The sequence below is a fragment of the Corvus hawaiiensis genome, chromosome 4, assembly GCF_020740725.1.
Source record: "Corvus hawaiiensis isolate bCorHaw1 chromosome 4, bCorHaw1.pri.cur, whole genome shotgun sequence".
Classification (NCBI taxonomy): domain Eukaryota; kingdom Metazoa; phylum Chordata; class Aves; order Passeriformes; family Corvidae; genus Corvus; species Corvus hawaiiensis.
The window spans coordinates 24,436,234-24,454,620 of NC_063216.1; the positions used below are offsets into that span (position 1 = coordinate 24,436,234).

General features: G+C 41.2%; 1 protein-coding gene across 1 annotated transcript in view; it reads right to left on the reverse strand.

The window, feature by feature from the left end:
* The window catches only part of LOC125325436 (tyrosine 3-monooxygenase-like), a 34,951-nt gene that overhangs the window by 13,351 nt on the left and 3,213 nt on the right, over positions 1–18,387 (reverse strand). Inside the window, exons 3-10 of the mRNA XM_048302468.1 lie at positions 18,215–18,303; positions 16,027–16,094; positions 14,771–14,821; positions 11,033–11,178; positions 5,871–6,006; positions 5,169–5,238; positions 3,424–3,480; positions 335–430 (exon numbers count right to left, since the gene is read on the reverse strand). Of these exons, the coding sequence (XP_048158425.1) occupies positions 335–430; positions 3,424–3,480; positions 5,169–5,238; positions 5,871–6,006; positions 11,033–11,178; positions 14,771–14,821; positions 16,027–16,094; positions 18,215–18,303 (713 nt within the window). The remainder of the gene's footprint in view (positions 1–334; positions 431–3,423; positions 3,481–5,168; positions 5,239–5,870; positions 6,007–11,032; positions 11,179–14,770; positions 14,822–16,026; positions 16,095–18,214; positions 18,304–18,387) is intronic.

Genomic DNA, 18,387 nt, shown 5'->3' on the forward strand with positions numbered 1-18,387 from the left:
TAATATTGCCCTCTAGTGAGTAATTCAGAAGGGAACGTGAGTTTTATGTCAGTCAGCTGCATTACTACTGGCAGGAGCAGGAAGAAACAAATCTAATATTTTATAGGATGGTTGCTTTCATTGCATTTCATCTCTTTAGATGGAAGACAGGTAGAATACCACAGTATTTTTCCCTACTCAGTAACTTCTGGGAAGGGAGAATTAATTTCTTTGTGAAAGAAAAACCTGAATTTCAAATCATATTGATTTTTTGTAGAAAAACATAGTTTGCTTTTACCAGAGTTCAGGAAACTGGATTATAGAAATCTTTCTATACTATGTATTTGACACATACCATCAGCTCCCCATAGGATGAAAGCAGTCCTGCCCCGTAAGCTTTGATCAATCCATTTTGCTTGCAGAGGCCAAATTCCACAGTGAACCAATAAAGCTGGGAATAAGAACAACTTGTGAAAAACAGTCTGAAAAGGCTTTTAAGCTTCTCATCTTTCCTTTAATTTTCTTTTATCTTCATTCCTTAATATCTTTGTGTCTTCAAATTTTATAGTTGCATATTTTAAGAAAATTTTTTTTTCCCCCTCAACATATAACACACACTAAATATAACATGTATTTTTTAAAAACTTGCTGTCCCACTCAAAAAAAGAAAGTTAAAAATTTTGAATGACAATACATGGGTAGATAAAGTCATATCCTTTTCTTTCTTTGGAAGATGTTACAAATTACCCTGCAACCTCTTAGCCCTGAGCCTCTTCATAGCCAGTGGAAGCTGACAGATTTCCACCCACAGTCCCCAGAAGGACAGGTAGATCCTGACAGAGGGTTTAAGACCTTTGGAAAGGTACTTGAAAGGAGAGTTTCCCTCCTTCTTTGTCCATGTGATCTCATTCAGAAGAATTGAAGAATGCCTTTTTCCATATTGTGCCAATTATAGCTTAGTCATGCTCCAGAAGAAAATAATGATACATTTCTCTGGGCTTTTCTTGTGATAAAGCATACTTAACACCATAAGTCCTTTGCCTGCTGGACAGTAGTGGGATGAAAGCAACTCTTGGCTCTGCCAAACTTTTAGTCCTTCCCTTATCAAAAACTCCAAGGAAATGGACATTGGAGAACCAGTTCTGGACGCAGCCTGATGCCCTGAGAAGCTGGATAGGCATTGTGCAAAGGGAAAACATGGTAAATGAAGCATTTCCAGAGTATGGTTTCATGCCACAACTCTTCAAGGTTCCTTTAGAGACAGAGAGCACTTTGCTGCCTCAGACACAGCAGGAGAGCTTGGCTTCACAAGTATGGTGTTTCAGGACCCTGCTTAAAGAACTGCAGACAATTTGTAAAACAGTGTGAAGCTCTGTATTATTCTGTCTATTCTGCCTCTTTCATACATTCTCTTTCTTTCTCCCACCCTCTCTCATACACCTTTTCATTCTGATGACTTGGTTTTAGCCTTCAAATTTATCACTGAAGAAACAACAGGCCAGGATCTTTCTTTTTGCAGGATCCTGAGTTGCTTTCTCTAGAGTTCAGCAAATAATTCAGCATTTATATTCTGTAAATGATCTTGATCCTTATTATTTCACAGTGAAAAGTCTTTTGAGTATCTCCTCATTGTGCAGGAGGCTTTTTTGGCCGCAGAATGAGACATGGGAGGAGGAGGAATTTTTTTAGTGCTTCTTAAGATATCCTGTATTTGGCTTTTGGTTAGTGAGGTTCCTTCAAGCTCTCACTGTTTTAACAGAGTACAAAAAATGTATTAGTGGCACTCTGGATGACAAGGACACTGGCAGTTTCCCATCTCTGGTGCATGGATCCACCTGCTTAGAGAAGTCACGGGCCTGAATGAAATAATGGCATTTCAAAATTTGTCTTACAAATGTTGTAGACCATAGCAACAAACAATTTTGAGATTCTTTAAAGAAACTTCTAAACTAATTGCTAACATTCTCTTTATAAAGAACAGGGAATGACAGGAACTTCCAGAGATAATGATGGAATTCATGTTAGACTTTCATGTCAGGATAATATATACACTTCAAGTTCCTCTCTATCTTCACTTTCTAGAAAAGGAACTCAAACAGTAAGTCTTGATTAGGTATATAAATTTTAAACATTTTAATACTGAGATGTTAATCCAGAATAGGTTTACTGTTCAGAATACTTGATGGCACTTATAAATTTTATTCTCACAGACCCTGAACCACAGGTAGCCCTTTCAAAAAGGTGCCCTTATTCTACATGGCCAAACCCTGGATGACACTATGAAAGTTTCAGACACGAGACCCATTATTCTTCTAATCTTAACCCTATCTCTTTTCTAGTCCTACTCAGTTCAGAATCAGGAAGAGGTGCTTGCAGAGGAATGCTTTATAAGCCATGGGCCTTAACCCAATTTCACCAAGACCTGGGGAATGATGCAAAATGGCTCTCTAGGACTTAGAATTTTTTCACCCTAGCAAAGGCATGGATCTTAATCTCACTCTAACCTCTCTAGACCCAGACAGTGGAAGAGGAAATGTGGACTGCCACTGTCATAGTCTCCTCCCATCACTAGCCCAGGATCTGTATGATGTTACAAAGAATTCAGCACTCATACCTTTTGCCCTCCAAACTTCAAAAATAATGGTAGTGTTACTTAATCCTAACCCAAGGATGGATATCTGCAGATGGATTTTAGGTGAGCCACAATCTCCTTCCTGAGTGGGACTGTGGACTGGGTAAGGAATTTCAGGAGTGACATTCTCCTGTCATTCACTACCTGTACTAAATGAGTTTCACACAGCTGGGTAAGGGTAAGACTCTTCTCCTCCCCTGAAAAAATCATCAGGACTGGTAAATGGCTTCAATTATCAGAAAAAAAAAAAGTCACCTGGCCTCCAGATGACTTTCATAATAAGTTTAGATGGCAGTAAGGGGCTGTACAAATCGTTTTGACAGTTGTAGACAGCCTAGTGACTCAGAACTGAATGGCAGTACCTGCTCTCAAACTGTTTTTAAGTGCTCACCTGTTTGGTGAGGTTAATGAATAGGGGGTGAACCAAATTCTGATGGTTTTCTGCACCTTGTGTAGGAGAAGATATAGGTATCACACTGGGTATTTAGTCTTTTAGATGAATCTGGAAAGTGAGTTGGGACCATCATATGGCTGAAATTGTGAAAACTTGTAAGAAGAAATTTTATTTCTTATAAAATCAAGAAGAGTAAGCATTTCCTCAGATGGAATCACATGATTCTGGGCTCCCCCAGAGGGACACCAGTCCCTACTCCAGCATTTTACTAACCTGTGGAGGAGAAGAGACAATCCTGCTGATGCTCCCATTTTTGTAGTTAATCTGAGACACAAAAAGAGCCTTCCCTGCACAGTAAGGGATATCCAGTGAATCATTTGGGGTTTGCCTCCAATATTAAACTGCCATCTGTACTTACTGTGGCCAGTTTCTCAATCTCCTCTTCAGATGATCCAAGAGAAGCCAGTCCAATATCCTAAAGCAAGTAAGTGAGCAGACAGTGTTACACTAGTGTGATTATTCAGCCCAAGGGAGAGAAAGAGGGGAAGGGAGGGCCACATAATTTCTAGCATGAATAGCATGAACTATTCATTGTTTTTGTCACCCAAAATGACCTTCCATGGCTTCCAGGATGCCTACCTCTCCCTGGCCCCCAGCTACATACCACTGGGAGTCGCATTAGATGAGTGTTTAATCCTCAGTGTTCTTTGTGTAAAATTAACCACCTCTTGTCTTAATGCTGGACTATCTACCGCGGGCAAAAATTTACAGGGAGGCATGAGAAGGGTTTTATCTTTGCCATTACCTTTCTATCCCTCACTCTTTCTGACAGCCCTTATGAGTGGGTCAGATCTGTGGAGCGATGATTCTGTTTACTTTCATCTGTGCTCCCTGTTAAATGTTATTTTCACAATAGGAATCTGTAGATGTCTCTTTTTTGCTATCCCAGGAGCCATATCATGCAACAAACAAATAAAATTAGGGCATTCTCACCATTCATCGTCTCATATTGAATGGAACAAAAAAGAGCTTTCATGGGGTGAATTTCAACTATGAAAATACTTTGAGGGGAAAAAAAAAAGTGAAATGTGAAAATTCAATGAATGTTATCCCATGTTGTATAGTCTGAGTTATTGATAGGAAAAGAAGAAAACTGAAAGCTTTGAAATTGCTATAATCTCTTATTTCTAATGTGTCTTAAGTTGCAGTATTGAACTGAAGAGGTTTCTTCCAGAAGAAATTAAAGACGACTAGGATACTTAAAGTACTACTCTTCTGATTCTGATAATAACCAATATTTATGATCAAAATGGCAACTGGCATGTATTCAAGTTGATATGACCGGAAATCACATCATATGAGGTGAACTGCTTTTCTTTTACAGATATTTCTTCAGAGATCTTCAGAGATCATGTTGGGACCTACATCATGTTACCCCTCTGATCTTATTGCCAGTTTCCACACTGGCCACTGATTGATAAGCCTGGACAATGAGATATCTTCTTCCCTCTGCCGTGGTTTTGAGGAACACTCATAGTTCTGAAGTCTTTAATTATGAGAAGTTATTGAGTTCACTCGGGTCTGACACTGACTGCTCATACTAAATAGCCCCTTATTGTACAAAGAAGCTCTGTTTGCTTTTTGGAGCCTCCTCACCAGTGTGAGCAATGCTGTGAGAATCTGGTGAGCTGTAAAGGGAAAAACAATTCTGATGAATGACATAGTGATGGACACAATTAAAGTCTCATGTGAGACAAGAATGTACATCCAGAGACAGAACCAGCTTGGAGGCTTGGCAGCTGTTGCTGTGTAGGTTCATGTGGTGTAGGACAGGAAGCCAGGGGAGCAGCTCAGTCAGTAGAGCTCAGACTTCAGCCCTACAGAGACAGCCTTCTCCAGACTGACACAGCCCTCCCACAGAGAAATCTCACAAGCTCTGCCTGCTCTGCCCTTCCTTCCACACCATGTCTGTAGGGAGCAGTGTTACCACTCCCTTGGAGTAAATGTCTCCCAGGGCACTGCTAGCCCACCACGCCTGGAGGCCATGACTCAGGCAGAATCCAGTCTTAAAATTGCATTTCGTGGTGAGCTGCATGTATTTAAGGCACCTCTGGCCTGCTATCCAGAGCAGTTGGTTAAAAAGCCAGCAGAAAATGTTCTTACCTGTGAGAACTGGGCAAACTCCTTGTCAGCCAGCATGGGAACATGACCCAACAACTCATGGCAGCAGTCTCTGGAAAATAAGTGACCTTCTTGTTTATTAAAGGCTTCCTTTTTCTGCCCTTCATGAATTCCCCGTGAAGGACTTTAGCCAACAGACCCCAAAGGGAGCTGATGTTAGTGGCTGCCTCCATACCTGGCCTGATTCTGCAAGGATCAGAGCATTCCCTCCTGCCACAGGCAGCCAGCTGCCCCCTGCCACCTTGTCTATTGTCTGCTTGGGATGGCATGGGCACTAACCTTCTATGTCACAACATCTTTGAAAGGTCCCTGTTTTGTCCCAGCATACAACAAAAGCATCTGTGTGAACTTGTAATTTTTCATGAAATGTAATTCCCGTTGTCTGGCCAGCACTTACTGGGAGAGTTTCACAGCAGGAAATCAAACCCCAACAGATGGTAACTGAAGGCAGGATGAAAAGATTAAACCACATATTCTTCAGTCTTTTCCTTCCCCAGACAACTTTGCAAGAGAGACAGAGAACCACACCCTCTCATGCATGACTTCCCCTTCTAACTCTCTGGCTACCAGTTTCTCAAATTGTTTCATTCTGTGGACTACTGGATAGAACTCCAGAGCCAGTCCCAAGAGAATGATCCCAAACACATACAGAAGGATGGAATTATGCCACGGCATCAAACTTACGGTTCTGGGGAATACATGGGAGAAGAGAAATGCCTAATATACTGTGTGCACTGGAAGACACGAAATGCCAGGCTGGCAAGGAAGTCACGAGCAGACAGCAGTCCTGCAGCTGGTGTCAGCTGGAAACCTGTTCTCTCTGCAAAGGGACACCAAATTTAGCTGTTTCTAGGGTTAACTACACAGCACATTTACTTTAGCTATAGATTCAGGGATCCTTCCTGCTCTGTTGCAATAGTTCCCTCCACCAAGCATAGCAGGCACACCCTGGCTTATCATTAATGTGCCCTTGTACTGTTATGGGGCCAGCTCCTGCAGCATGGAAACACCTACCCATCCAGCCTGTGTGTATTCACACAGCAATGAGATGAGGTGTGGCAGTACTGCCCACCCCAGTTCACATTTTTTGCACATTTACACACATTTACCTATGTTCCACATGACAGTGGTGTGTCTGAGATCACACATGGTCCCTACAGTCAAGCAGGGAACAGAATCTGCATCTGGATTTTTTTTTTCTTTTTTTTTCTTTTTTTGCCATTATGTTTGTCTAGAAGTCACTACACAGCCTTCCAGTGATGTGATCATAGGTGTTTTGCTTTGCACGTGTCTACAGAACAGGACAGAGGAATGCAACATTTCTGCACTGTGATTTCAGCTTGTACATCCAGTGTTACCCCGGAGCACCCTGCATTACCATGAAAGGACTGTGAGAGACAACTAGAAAAAATAACCAGTCTGGTGGTCAATAGAACACACAATCTACATCTCCATGGGAAACATGTTGGTGGTCTGCAAAGCTAAGAAAATTGAAAATCACTGCTTTCAAAGTGAGCCAACAATAATCTTTCTGAAGTCCTATATTCAAAATCTGTGCTGCATTCTCAGCTCCCATAAATGACATGTCATCTTCTTTAAAGCATAAAACTACATTTTAAAAAAATTAGAAATGGCTTTATTCTCAATTCTTTATCCATATTCTAATGTGTCAGGAATCCTGTAACCTTTTTTTTTTGTGTGTGTGTGTGTAAACAAAGAAAAAAAATCCCACCCAGAAACCAAGCCATTTTCAAGATTTGTTTTCGTTTGTTTTTTCATGTTTCTTCCAGAATTTCTTGTCTTACTCTGTCAGGCTATTAGTACTTTTCCCATTAAAAAAAAAAGAAACAACAAAACAAAGCAAAAAAAGCACACAGAGAAAAAAAAAAAGGGAAAAAACCAAAGAAGTGACAAAACATATGAAGAAATATAGGAATGAGAGGACAGCAAGGAGTGCTTCTACCTGACATTGAGATGGACTAGGCGGTGGGCATTTGTCAAAGTTATCTTCTACTGCTCCACTCAATTCAAAGGTAATCAGTACAGAACTACCTCAGAAGTGAGCAATATAAAGAAAACCCTATGGAGATTATGTATCTATCTTTGTCTATATGCTAGTCCAATCCAGAGGAATGTGAAAATTTCAGAATCTGGTAATCTTTGGGCTGAATTCTGAGTGAAGTGAAAATTGCACTGGCTGAAAAATATATTGTATGAAAACCAAGACCTTAGTAACTCAATTTTGGAAGGACTATGAAAGAGTCTAGGGAAATTTATACAGCTTTAGCATCCATGTTGGAGGAGAAGGAGAGAAAATGAAAATTACGGCTTGTGCTCCCTGAGATGTCCTTTTAAATATAGGCCAGTGAATCAGACAGTCTGCTGATGGAAGAGACTTGGCCAGCTGCCTTGAAAAGCCCCAGGAAAAAGTTATCTGCTGAAGGTAATATCTGCAAAATCTGAACTTCTAGTTCATGACTGCACAATAAAACCAGCAATCAGTAGAGAATTGGGGGTGTGGCTGGTTGGACCTGCTGCCCGAAGATCTGGGAAATCAAAATGCATTGAAGAGAAGGTCTGGAGCAGTTGACCTAAAGTGATCTGCAAGGCTTAATTCTTGGCCTAAAAACTGGTGTATACAGGCGGCCTGTGCATTGTAGTGTGAGCTTGCTTGAGTTCACTGGCTGTAATTTCTTCCAGCTGTGGAGCACAATGACTGCCTACATCCAAACATCTTTCCTAGAAAGAAAGATGTGCCTAGGTTCATCTAGTTAACCCTTTGGAAAAACACTTGCCATGTGTAAATAATCACACTGTTAACCACTTAATTCCCTTTAAGTAATTATGAAATATTTGTGAAGTACAGTTCATTTCTTTTCAAACCAGCCTCACTAATAGGTAATAACAGACAGCTCTCATGCTGAATCAAAAGGAATTGATTTCTTAAGGTTACAGATATTGCTAAGTTAAAGAGAAGATGGAAGTTTATCTGGCTGTATGGGCTGGTTTTAACACGAGCACTTTCTTTCCAGGTTATCCCCCTCTCTCTCTCTTCCTCCTATAGTTTATTGTTTTCAAAGCTGTCCAAGGGGAGGTTCAGAATGGACATTCAGAAGCTTTTCTTTACTGAGAGGGTGGTCGAACACTGGAATAGGCTCCCTAGCAAAGTAGTCAATGCCCCAAGCCTGACAGCATTTAAGAGGAGTTTGGACAATGCCCTTAACAACATGCTTTAACTTTTGGTCAGATTTTAGACCTTGCAGTTGCTTCTGACTCAGACTAAGTCTCGGCCGTGTGTTGGTGTGACCCAGCCCCCTGCGGGGCTGGGGCAGCGAGATGCCAATCAATCCCAGCCCATCCCCTGGATGGAGTTCCCCAAGAGGCAGACTCAGAGGTCGAGGGGCAACTCAGAAGCCTAAGCCGCATCCCCTGGGCCGTGCCTGGGTCCAAGCCACCTCCCCCGGTTCGGGAAAATCCTCGGTTACTCGGTTGTTCACTGGTTCTCTGTTGTCACTCCTGCTTCTCAGTTTCCCCCAGTGGTTCTTGTTAAATTGTATCCTCCCCCTGGCTTGTAACTCATTGGTTGTTTTCCCCTTTCACTGGGGTTTTCAAATTCCCTATAAAACTGAGGACGAGCTCGGGCAGAGCCATCCCATGCCATCGAATTAAACCTGTTGGAAGCCAGACCCGAACAGCCTCTCTCTTCCTTTGTCTCTGAGCTAACATGAGCCGATGCCATCGGCTCCTGCTGTGTTCCCTCTGCACAGAAGCCAGCTAGCTAGCCAGCCCAGCCAGCAGCTCTTTTCCTGATGCCGAAGTTGCTTCAGCGACACACAGAAGTAGCACAGCTGGACTGTCTCTGACCTGGGGCATGCCAGAGTCTGTGCCTCGAGCACCCTAACACTGTGTTAGCTGTCCAATGATGTCAATCTTCATGCTATTCTAGAAAGTATTCTGCCTAGTGAAATGACATAGTTAGAGGAAAGCAAGGTAGGACATCCATTCAAAGCCTCCTATAATGGGACAAAAATAGTTTCCTCTCTTTTGTCTCCTAATTGTCCAGCTGTTAACACAGCTCTTCTGAAAATATTTTGTTTCATTCGTGCATAACCCGTAGGCTAAAGTAATCCAGTTTTAATCTACAGTTTAATGAGGGTAGGACCAGTGGTTCCAAGAACCATTCTTTCCATTATCCTTAGCCATCCATTCCAGAATGGAATAAAATGCCTCTGAAATGCTTGATTCTCACTCCCAGTTAGTTCACACAATTAGCTTACAGTAGACACCTTGTGTTTATAGTAAATGAGTTGAAACTCACTGAGAACACCTTTCCAAATATTATTGGCAGATTTTTCAGCATTGCTGTTTGGGTTTTTTGGGTTTTTTTGGTTATGACACAGAGAAAATTTAGAACCAGAGCCTGTACAAGAAGTGAGCAGACTCCATGCAATCAAATCCTGTCAACCAACATGAACAATACAAATAGGTTTATGACAGGACAGTCTCACAGTATTCTAAATTCTCCCACTTTGATATCACCTGATACACTTCAAGGGTATGAATATCTGTGGTAATCAAGTCAGAATCACAATTCCTGGAGCTCCCTCCTGTCAGTTACTGTGTAAATTAAATGAGATCAATACTTCAAGAGAAAAATATTTATCAGCCCAATTATTGTAACAGGGAAGTAAGGTGGGTAGTTGAATAGAAGGGAGAATACATGAGAAAGTACATAATGCCTACACAGAAAAATTCCCACAGCTGGGTGCAATGGTGTTCGTGGAAGATGCTTTTCACATAGCAACCCTCCCTTCCCTTACACTAAACATGCAATAAAAGCCTTGTCATCAAACAGCTTAGTCTTCATTAGAAATGCTAATGTCTTAAAAACTCTTCAGTAGCAGAAAGCTTATTCAAGCTAACTTGTATCCCCTACTCTTATACAGAGCAGGTCTCTTGCTTTTCTGAGTATTGTATTTAAATATAATTTATTTAAAGTTAAGCCATATTTTTTATTGTTTATTTCATCATAGTGATAAGCTGTCTTCTCTCTGGCACATCTTTTCACTGAGGAGGAAGAAGGCAGCTTTAAAGTTCACCTTTCTTTACTAATTCTTGATAATCAGGTGGTTTACACAAAAGCACCTGGCCTTGGGTGCAGCCTGTGGCCTCATAAAGATAATGCAGGCTCCCTTGCTCTCCTGCTCTTTGCTAGTCAGCCCCCAGCTAACAGGTCAGCCTAGCAAACTTGTGTGTTCTTTTTCCAAGGCTGCATCTTCATGCCTTTATGGACTAACACCACAGCCTTTGTGCTCTCCTGTCAGCCACATGGTAGGCACCAACAAGTTTAGTGTGGCAAATGGTGCTACGGAGAAGCAGAGTTGTTTCAAAGCAGCTGCTGATTGACTAGAAGAATCTCCTGGAAATATTTTTCTCCAGCACACATTCCCATCCTGCCTCATGCACCAGGAACAAAGTGTACTTGAGAGGTATGTACCTGTACTTGTGTTTGGGTCTTACTGTCAGCATGGCTATAGAAGCATAAAACAGCAAAAAGGCTGTGAGGAAGTCATGCTGAGCAGTGTCTGCTGTGACTGTAGTGCTGCTAGCCCTGGGATTAGCTGGTTACTGCCACACAACTGCTGCCACTCACAGAACAGGCACAAACTTACAGCCTGGTCCCTCAGTGTGCCTGGTGTGAATGTCCTGTGCTACAGCTCCCTGCGCCTGAGGGAATGCTACAGCTCATCAGCTCTGCTCACCAGCCTGTTTCCTAGGAAATGGTTTGTGGTGCACAAATTTGTGCAGGAAACCCTAGAATAAGCCACGGTTTTTAGTGACCTGACCTTTTAAAAATCTGGAGACATCCTGAAGTTGAGGTATGTTATCCTCTCGGTAGCCACAGTGTTTCTCGAGCTGCTGGAAAGCATCCAGGTACTGTGTACAGGCGTGAGTAGGGTAAAGGCTCCTCAGCTTCCTGTAGACTTCTCCCCTGAAAATCAAAAACTGTACAGCATGAGACCCCTTAATAAATGAGTCCTTATCCGTCCTATCTACAGATCCACAGAGAGATGTAAACCCCCAGCAGACATCGTGGTCTGAAAATATGAGCTCAGGACACCTGGTGCTTGAAAGCTGGTGCTGGTTGGGTGTAGCAAACCAGAAGGGCTTTGTGCTTCACTTTTCCTTCAGAAGGTGTCCTTTAAGGACACCTTTAAGGACTCTAATACTCATACAGAAGTGTTTCTTGATTAGGCACCTTCTTCCTTACGGTGTTGGAGGCATCAGGGAAATCCCAGGGAGAGAGCTGAATCTGGGATACTCTGTTGTTCAGTTTAGGAACGGAATGAATCGGGTATTCTTCCCTTTCAATACTGGGGTAGAACTTGGAATGCTGGTCCTTCCTTTTCCATGCTGAAGCCTAGCCTAGATTTGCCTCTCAAAAACCTCAGAAAAAGCACCTTTTCTGATACTGAAGAGTAATATCTGGACAGGTGAAGAGGTTTGTATTTTTGCAGTTCGAAATGCCTGGCACGGGCTATGTGTTTGAAAGATATGCCAGCTTCTTGAAATATTTATCCCATTAAACAGAAAGAGACCAGCTGAAAATAATATATGTAACCTGATTTGGGCACAGGTTTTAAGCTTCTCACAAACTTGATGGTGCTTGGATTTAGAGTTGTGGTTTGGAATATATTTAGCTGTTGCAAAATAAGCAAGTAATAATAGGATGGCAAAGAACCTTATAGAAATGGTTATTTTTGTTCAGACGTGGCCCTAGGGTGTTAACAACTTTATAAACATTGTTTTATGAAAATTGAGATCATTCTTGGAAATGCTGGGTACGGGAAATGACCTTTGGTTGGTTTTGTAATTTTTCTTTTTTTTTTACTATTATTATTATTACTCTCTTTTTTTGTGATGCTATTGTTGCTATGGAGGTGATAGCCAGTCCTTGGTAAAAGCTCTTTATTTTTACGAATGTCTTGCGCAGCATGGGAGTAATGAACCAGAATGAAGCGGGGAGGAAAACCTTAGGAGGAAAAAAAGTTAAAAGAACAGAGGGAAACAGTGGCTGCTGTCACTATTGCAAAAGCCACAGGAGACTGGGCCATTTCCATGGAAGAATTAGGAAAAAATGAGGAGGACTAGAGATCAAGTGTTGCCCTGGCTTATTTCCTCATAGAATACCACTGACTTCAGTGGGGTTGCATGGGATTTGAACCAGCGCATGGTTCATGCCCAGACTGGAGTCTAGAGAGAGCAGGCTTGTTTACACTTCTGCACATATGGTCTCTTTTATCAAAGTGTCATTCTGCTGTGTGTCCAAACATTGGCTACCACAGAAATGCAGGCGGTCCCAGAGACCAGTGATGAACTATCCAAAGCTAAATGTACCTCTAAGACAATCATCTGAGTATTCTCCAAAGTCAAGGGAATAGCAAGTATGAAAGAACTGCTGGAAGCAGAGTCTATGGAACACTCTAGAAAGGAGATTCCTAACAAAAGATGGAGCCAGATGCTTGAAAGACTTTGAAGGCAATAACCTTATTTTACATAATTTCCTTATTGTTCAGGAAAAAAAAAAGTGGCACTATTCAACTTCATTATGAAGATGTGACAGGTGCATCCCCATAATTTTGTCCTGAATTCTCTGTTTTTCTTACACAGCTTTTACCCATATGGCATCTCTGACTGCTTAGATTCAGGGCCTTCCAAGAAGTTGTTTTGAAAACAAAAGCTCAGATCATCTGTACCCTCTGTTTTCTGAAAGTCTTATTTCTTCACTGGCTTGGTTTTCATTTTTATAACCATGTTGCTTCAAACTGAAGGCATCCAGCAACTCTTCAGAGTGACACCAAGGGAATTTAGTCTGTGCTACAAATTTTGCCTGCAATTGCACAGTGCTCAATTAAGTTGTGCTGTAATGCAGCTGACCTCAGGGTACGGCCTCAGGGGGCTGAGATAACAATTGGGAAGGCTAATTTTGGAAACAGCTTTACTTAACAAGGCAACCTGGGTTGCTGGGGTTGGCTGTTTAGGGAAATGGGCAGATACTCCTTTAAAAGTCTATTCTGTTGCCACAATGGGTCTAATTCTAGGTGGAGAAGAGCTGGAATGACGAAGGTTGGCAACAAAAGAGAAAAACAGGAAAGAACACAAAATTAAATTTTCTTAAATGTGACATTCCCACACGCCATCCCATGCCAAGATTGTTGGCTGGTGGTAGTAATCATGAGCATGACACTGACCATCAATCTTTGACTATTGAAAGATGCTATAAAAACCTATTTGAGCTTAATAAAAATGTGTCCTCCTGGATGAGTTGGATGCAAGGTTTTTATGTGGTCATGGCTTTCTGTGGCACAGTAGATTTTATTTTAAATAAAGTAAGTATTGAAAGAGATGGGATGGCAGTGTGGTTGAGGTTCTGGCATGACACAGCTAGTCTATGGATTTAAATTCTGGCATTGGAATAAACTTTGCATGTGATTTAGGGCAAATTACTGAAGTTCTCAAGTTTTCAGTTGCGCAGTTAGAAAATGTGGTCTTCATTCCTCCTTTCTCCCACCTAAGGCCTTCTTTCCATTTATATTGTAAACTTTTGAGAACAAAGACTCTCCTATGTGCACATGTGGCACCTTGCACAATCCCAGGACTCTGCTCTTACTTGAGGCATTTGGACATATTAATGCTTTGTAGTAACATGCAAATGTGTAATTCCTGCTGCTTACTGATATATTTTAAAGTCAGTGGGAGAAAGTGGAAACAGGGGTATTTCAAATCTGCTCTATTTCAAATCTGCCACATACTTCACATAATGTTTAAAAATATACTTTGAATTTTAATTTTGTTTAATTCATTGGTTGATTTTTTTGTTGTGTTGGGGTTTTTTTGGGTTTTTTTGGTGTTGGTTTTTTTTTGTTGTTGTTGTTGTTTTGGTTTGGTTTGGTTTTTTCTGAGTGGCAAACCTTCAGGAAAAACAAAGCCCCAGTGAAGAAATGCTGTACCCTTGTAAAAGTAACTTACCATCATTTCATATGATATCTAAGGCCCTTTTACAGTTTAAATAATGTACCCTGGAAGGGTATTTCAAAATTTCCTCTACTTTCAGTTTGAGAAAATGATATGTATTCACATTAAAAGCAATGAATACTTGTAGGAGAGCAAGCTATTCTGTGAATATTGAGTTAGCCATATCCTCTGAGTGAATTTCCATCCCATGAGTGAGCATTTTTCTCCTGGGAACAGGTTTGAAAAGGTGGTATTTTTGCCAGCACCATGGCTATGGTAAATTAGAGGTCAGTTAGAAGTTATTCTATAGGCTCCAGGTGTTTTCTGGGGATCAGCAGGAAGGGAGATGGTCAGGAAAATGCCTTTTGCTCTAGGATGTGAATAGTTAAGACCAGCCCAGAGAATGGCATTCTGCAAAACAAATGTCCAGAAGATGACATTTAACCAAAGAGTAAAATGTGGGGTGGATGAATACAGTTTTAAAAAGGTTATAGCTGTCTCACACTGCCAGTCTATCCAGGGACCGTTGTGGAATGGCACAGGAATTGGAGCAAAAGTACCAAACTCACCAAGTTGCTGTTTCCTGTGCTGTGTACTCGATGTGAGGTAAAGGGTCTCCTCTGTAATGAAGAGAAAAAATATGACATGTGTCTCAAGAAAGTTTCAAGTTCAGTTTCCAAGTACTATATTTTTGTTTTGCCTGCACCATGAATATTTGCTGGAATGAAAATAGAAACAGTAAAATAGTAAATAAGGAACTATTTTTTTGTCTTGGTCAGCTCTGATGTTGGCATTCTCTGCTCTGTTACAATGTGGGGAGGAAACAGAGGGATATGTAAGAAAGAGATCTGTGTTCAGAAGGTTTACAGATGGAATAAGAGACCTTCAGGCTTGCCATCACCTCTGCTGAAGGCAATCTAGCAAGCAAAACACAGTGTGTGCCTGGAGGGTCCCCCCAGAGGATGTGATCAGCACAGTACTGTCACAGAGAACTTTCATAAAGCCGTGAGCAGAGAGCTGCCCAGGCATTCACTGCATGGTTAGCACTGACTTCTCTGATGGGTGTTTTTTTCTCCTCTTCCTCACTGTTGCTTCTTCTGTAGCTCTGAGTCAGTTCAGTTCTGCTCTTGGGCTGTTCTGAGCTGGACTGACTCTGGTATTTGATGGCAGAGAGAAAACTGTATTCAGAAGTCTCACAAGACTTTGGAGACTCCACCAGTTCTTGGATGCCATGAGGCTGATAATCCACGATCAGTTTTACCTATACCTTTGATTTACCCTATCAGAAAGCAGTGTAATTCTGGTGAAGGCTTGCACATAAAGGTGGAAACATTTTTATTCTCTTACACAAGAACTGAGAGCTTTGTATATTTTTAGGTAGTTAATGTGCGTAGATGGAGACATTTAAAAAAGGAAATAACAAAAATAATAAATTGCTTTCCACTGTCAAATATATATATGTTAGTAAATAGTGTTCCTTAAATTTCCCTGAAAAAGATTAGCCTCAGCTCAGGACCGAGTCCTAAAAGGAACTAGAAAATTGAAATAAAGAGGCATATTGAAATCAATTCTGCTAAAACAAAATCCGGCACTGGGCTGGGATATGTGAACACAATCTTAAGATTTTTGCCTTAAAATGTATTTGCTGTGTTGTCACAAATGCCAATTTTGTATGGAGTGAAAGCTTTTGTGCCTGAATTTTGTTCTCTCAAAAGTGGCCCCACTGATACATTAACAAAATATTACATCTCTGACATTTCTTGCACATGAAGTCTGAAAGTACATGAGGAGCACTGAACTGTCTCTTCAGCAGCCTTGTACTTACACTCTGTAATTAAAGGCCAGGTCAGCAAAGAACGCCCTCCGTTTGTTATACTCCAGGTCAGCGTATCCCTGGGTTAGAAAACAATTTGGGGGAAAAAAAAGCCTTACATTATGAGAGATCTGTGGGCATAAGTAGAAATCAACAGAACCAGCACTGGATCTGTAGGAAGTACGGGCTCCCCACCCAATCTCCCCTGTGCATTTATTACTATGTTGTGAAAAACAGACTCAGCGGTATCTGTTTAAAGGGGAAGTTTACCTACTGAATACCAGAATTTTCCTTCTGCTCCTTCTGTGTTTACTAGAATTTAAACTTCAAGCAGGCTTTGCCAGCTATTGAATATGCATACTGACATGGAATCACATTCCTTTTAATTTTACATCATTCATAATAGGAATTAAAACTGAAATCTGAAACTGTGTGCTAATATAACTCATAAAACAGAGTTGATCAGCATCACTGTTCAAATATTTATTATTCTAAAATATTCAGAACTTACTGGAACCACTTGGTATACTACAAGCCAAATTTGTCCCTTAGGTTTATTCGCACAATTTTTAGTGTAGCAATAATACCAGTAAGCCTGCAGTTAATGAGTGTTGTGTGCGTGAATCTGAGGAAAGGGCTGGATCCTGGGAACATGTTTATTTTGTCATGTGCTGTGGATAATATGTTCATTCAGACGCCACCCTTGCTTGTCAGTGGCTGTAACAAGTCCATTTACACGAAAAAACACGAAGAACTGTTGGGCCAGGTTTACATAGATGCTGTGACCTCTCAGCTTTGCCCCTGCTGTTCTGAGGGCTCTGCACCCACCCTCTGAGCAGCAGGAGCCTCCCTGGGGGACCTGCAGCCAGTGACAGGGTGGCCCAGAAACTGGTGTCACAATGACATCAGTTTGATTGGTTTCAGCCAGTAAAGAGAAAGTAAAGAACAAACTGAAGGTGTGGAGATAAACAACCCAAACTGTCTACTTGGTAGGAAATGTTTATGCAAAATCTTTCCTGAGCTACCTTGAGCTACCTGTACATCAGCTTCTTCTGTGCTTTCCCCCAGCCTCTCCATTTTTTGAGCCCTGCTCAGAAGCATGATAAGCCCATGCTGTGCTCTCTCCTGCCACAGACAAGCGATGTTCAGTGCCTGAGGTAACTTGTTTTCAACTTGTTAGGGATTTCTAAATTGCACTACATTCTGCAATTTAAATTTATCCCCACTCAATACTTTGGTTACTCTGCACCACTGCTGCTTTCTCTCAACTTCTTCAGTGCTCACACCTTCTATTTGGCAAAGATGAGGGGAACTTGGTCCAGTTCAAAGAATTCCCAATACATGTTAATTTGTCTAATGAGAAACAGCCTAAGAGCTCAGGAAAATTACAAATACTTGGACTGTTTGCATCAGAAAGAAATGAGGAAGAATTAAATATGCCCTGATTATTGAAGATATGAAGCTCTCCTAGAGCATTATAGTTGAATAAGTGATCCTCAAAACAGAAGACAGACATAGACTTGGAAAGGCCTATTTCATATTACACAGGACTGTACATAGCTCACAACAAAATATGGTTTAAGGTTAATGAAAGGGACTAAATAGAATTCAGACATGTAGAGAAGGGAATGACAAAAACTTTCTTGTAGATTCTGTTGACACGTATCTACACCTGCACTGCATTTCTCAGTGCAAAGTATGTCCTTTTTCTTTCCTTTCCATGCATCCCTTCTGTGTGATGCTTGACAGGACACAATGCTGCTGTGACCTGCCTTGTCGATTGGCAAACGGCCCTTTGGAGTCCCTTTTGTGTCTGTGTCTAACTCACACCTCATCTGTACTAAAGCTGGGAAACTTTGATGAGAAATGAGTGTTTGTTTGTTTGTTCCCAGTACTTTGCCTTAATATTATCACTAGAGCAGGACTCCACAGTGCATTTTCCCCTTCCCTCTCTTAGAGTTTGTGCTTAGGGCATGGCTAAGAATACACATATAAAGCTCTTACAGTAAAACCCTTTTTGTGGTCCACTCCTGCAGGGACTCATGCAGTCCTTAATTCCACTGAAGATGAGTTTTTATCTGCCCCTTTGTTTTTGCTCTTCGTTCTAGAGTATTTCTTTACTCTTGAAGTTTCCCTTACAACAATCTCCCTACAGAGAGTTTCTCTTTTAAAGATGAAATAACAGTAATGTTAAACTTACAGGCTGGCCATGGTCCAAACTGGGATCATACTTCGTGATCAGATGGTGGCACTTGTCCAGATCTTGGATTTTTCTAGGGAACCAGGGCACTGGAGAGAAAGCAGAGAGTTAAACAAAAGAGTATCAAATAAATTTTAGAAGACAGAGTAAATAAAAGCTGTGATAAAGATTAA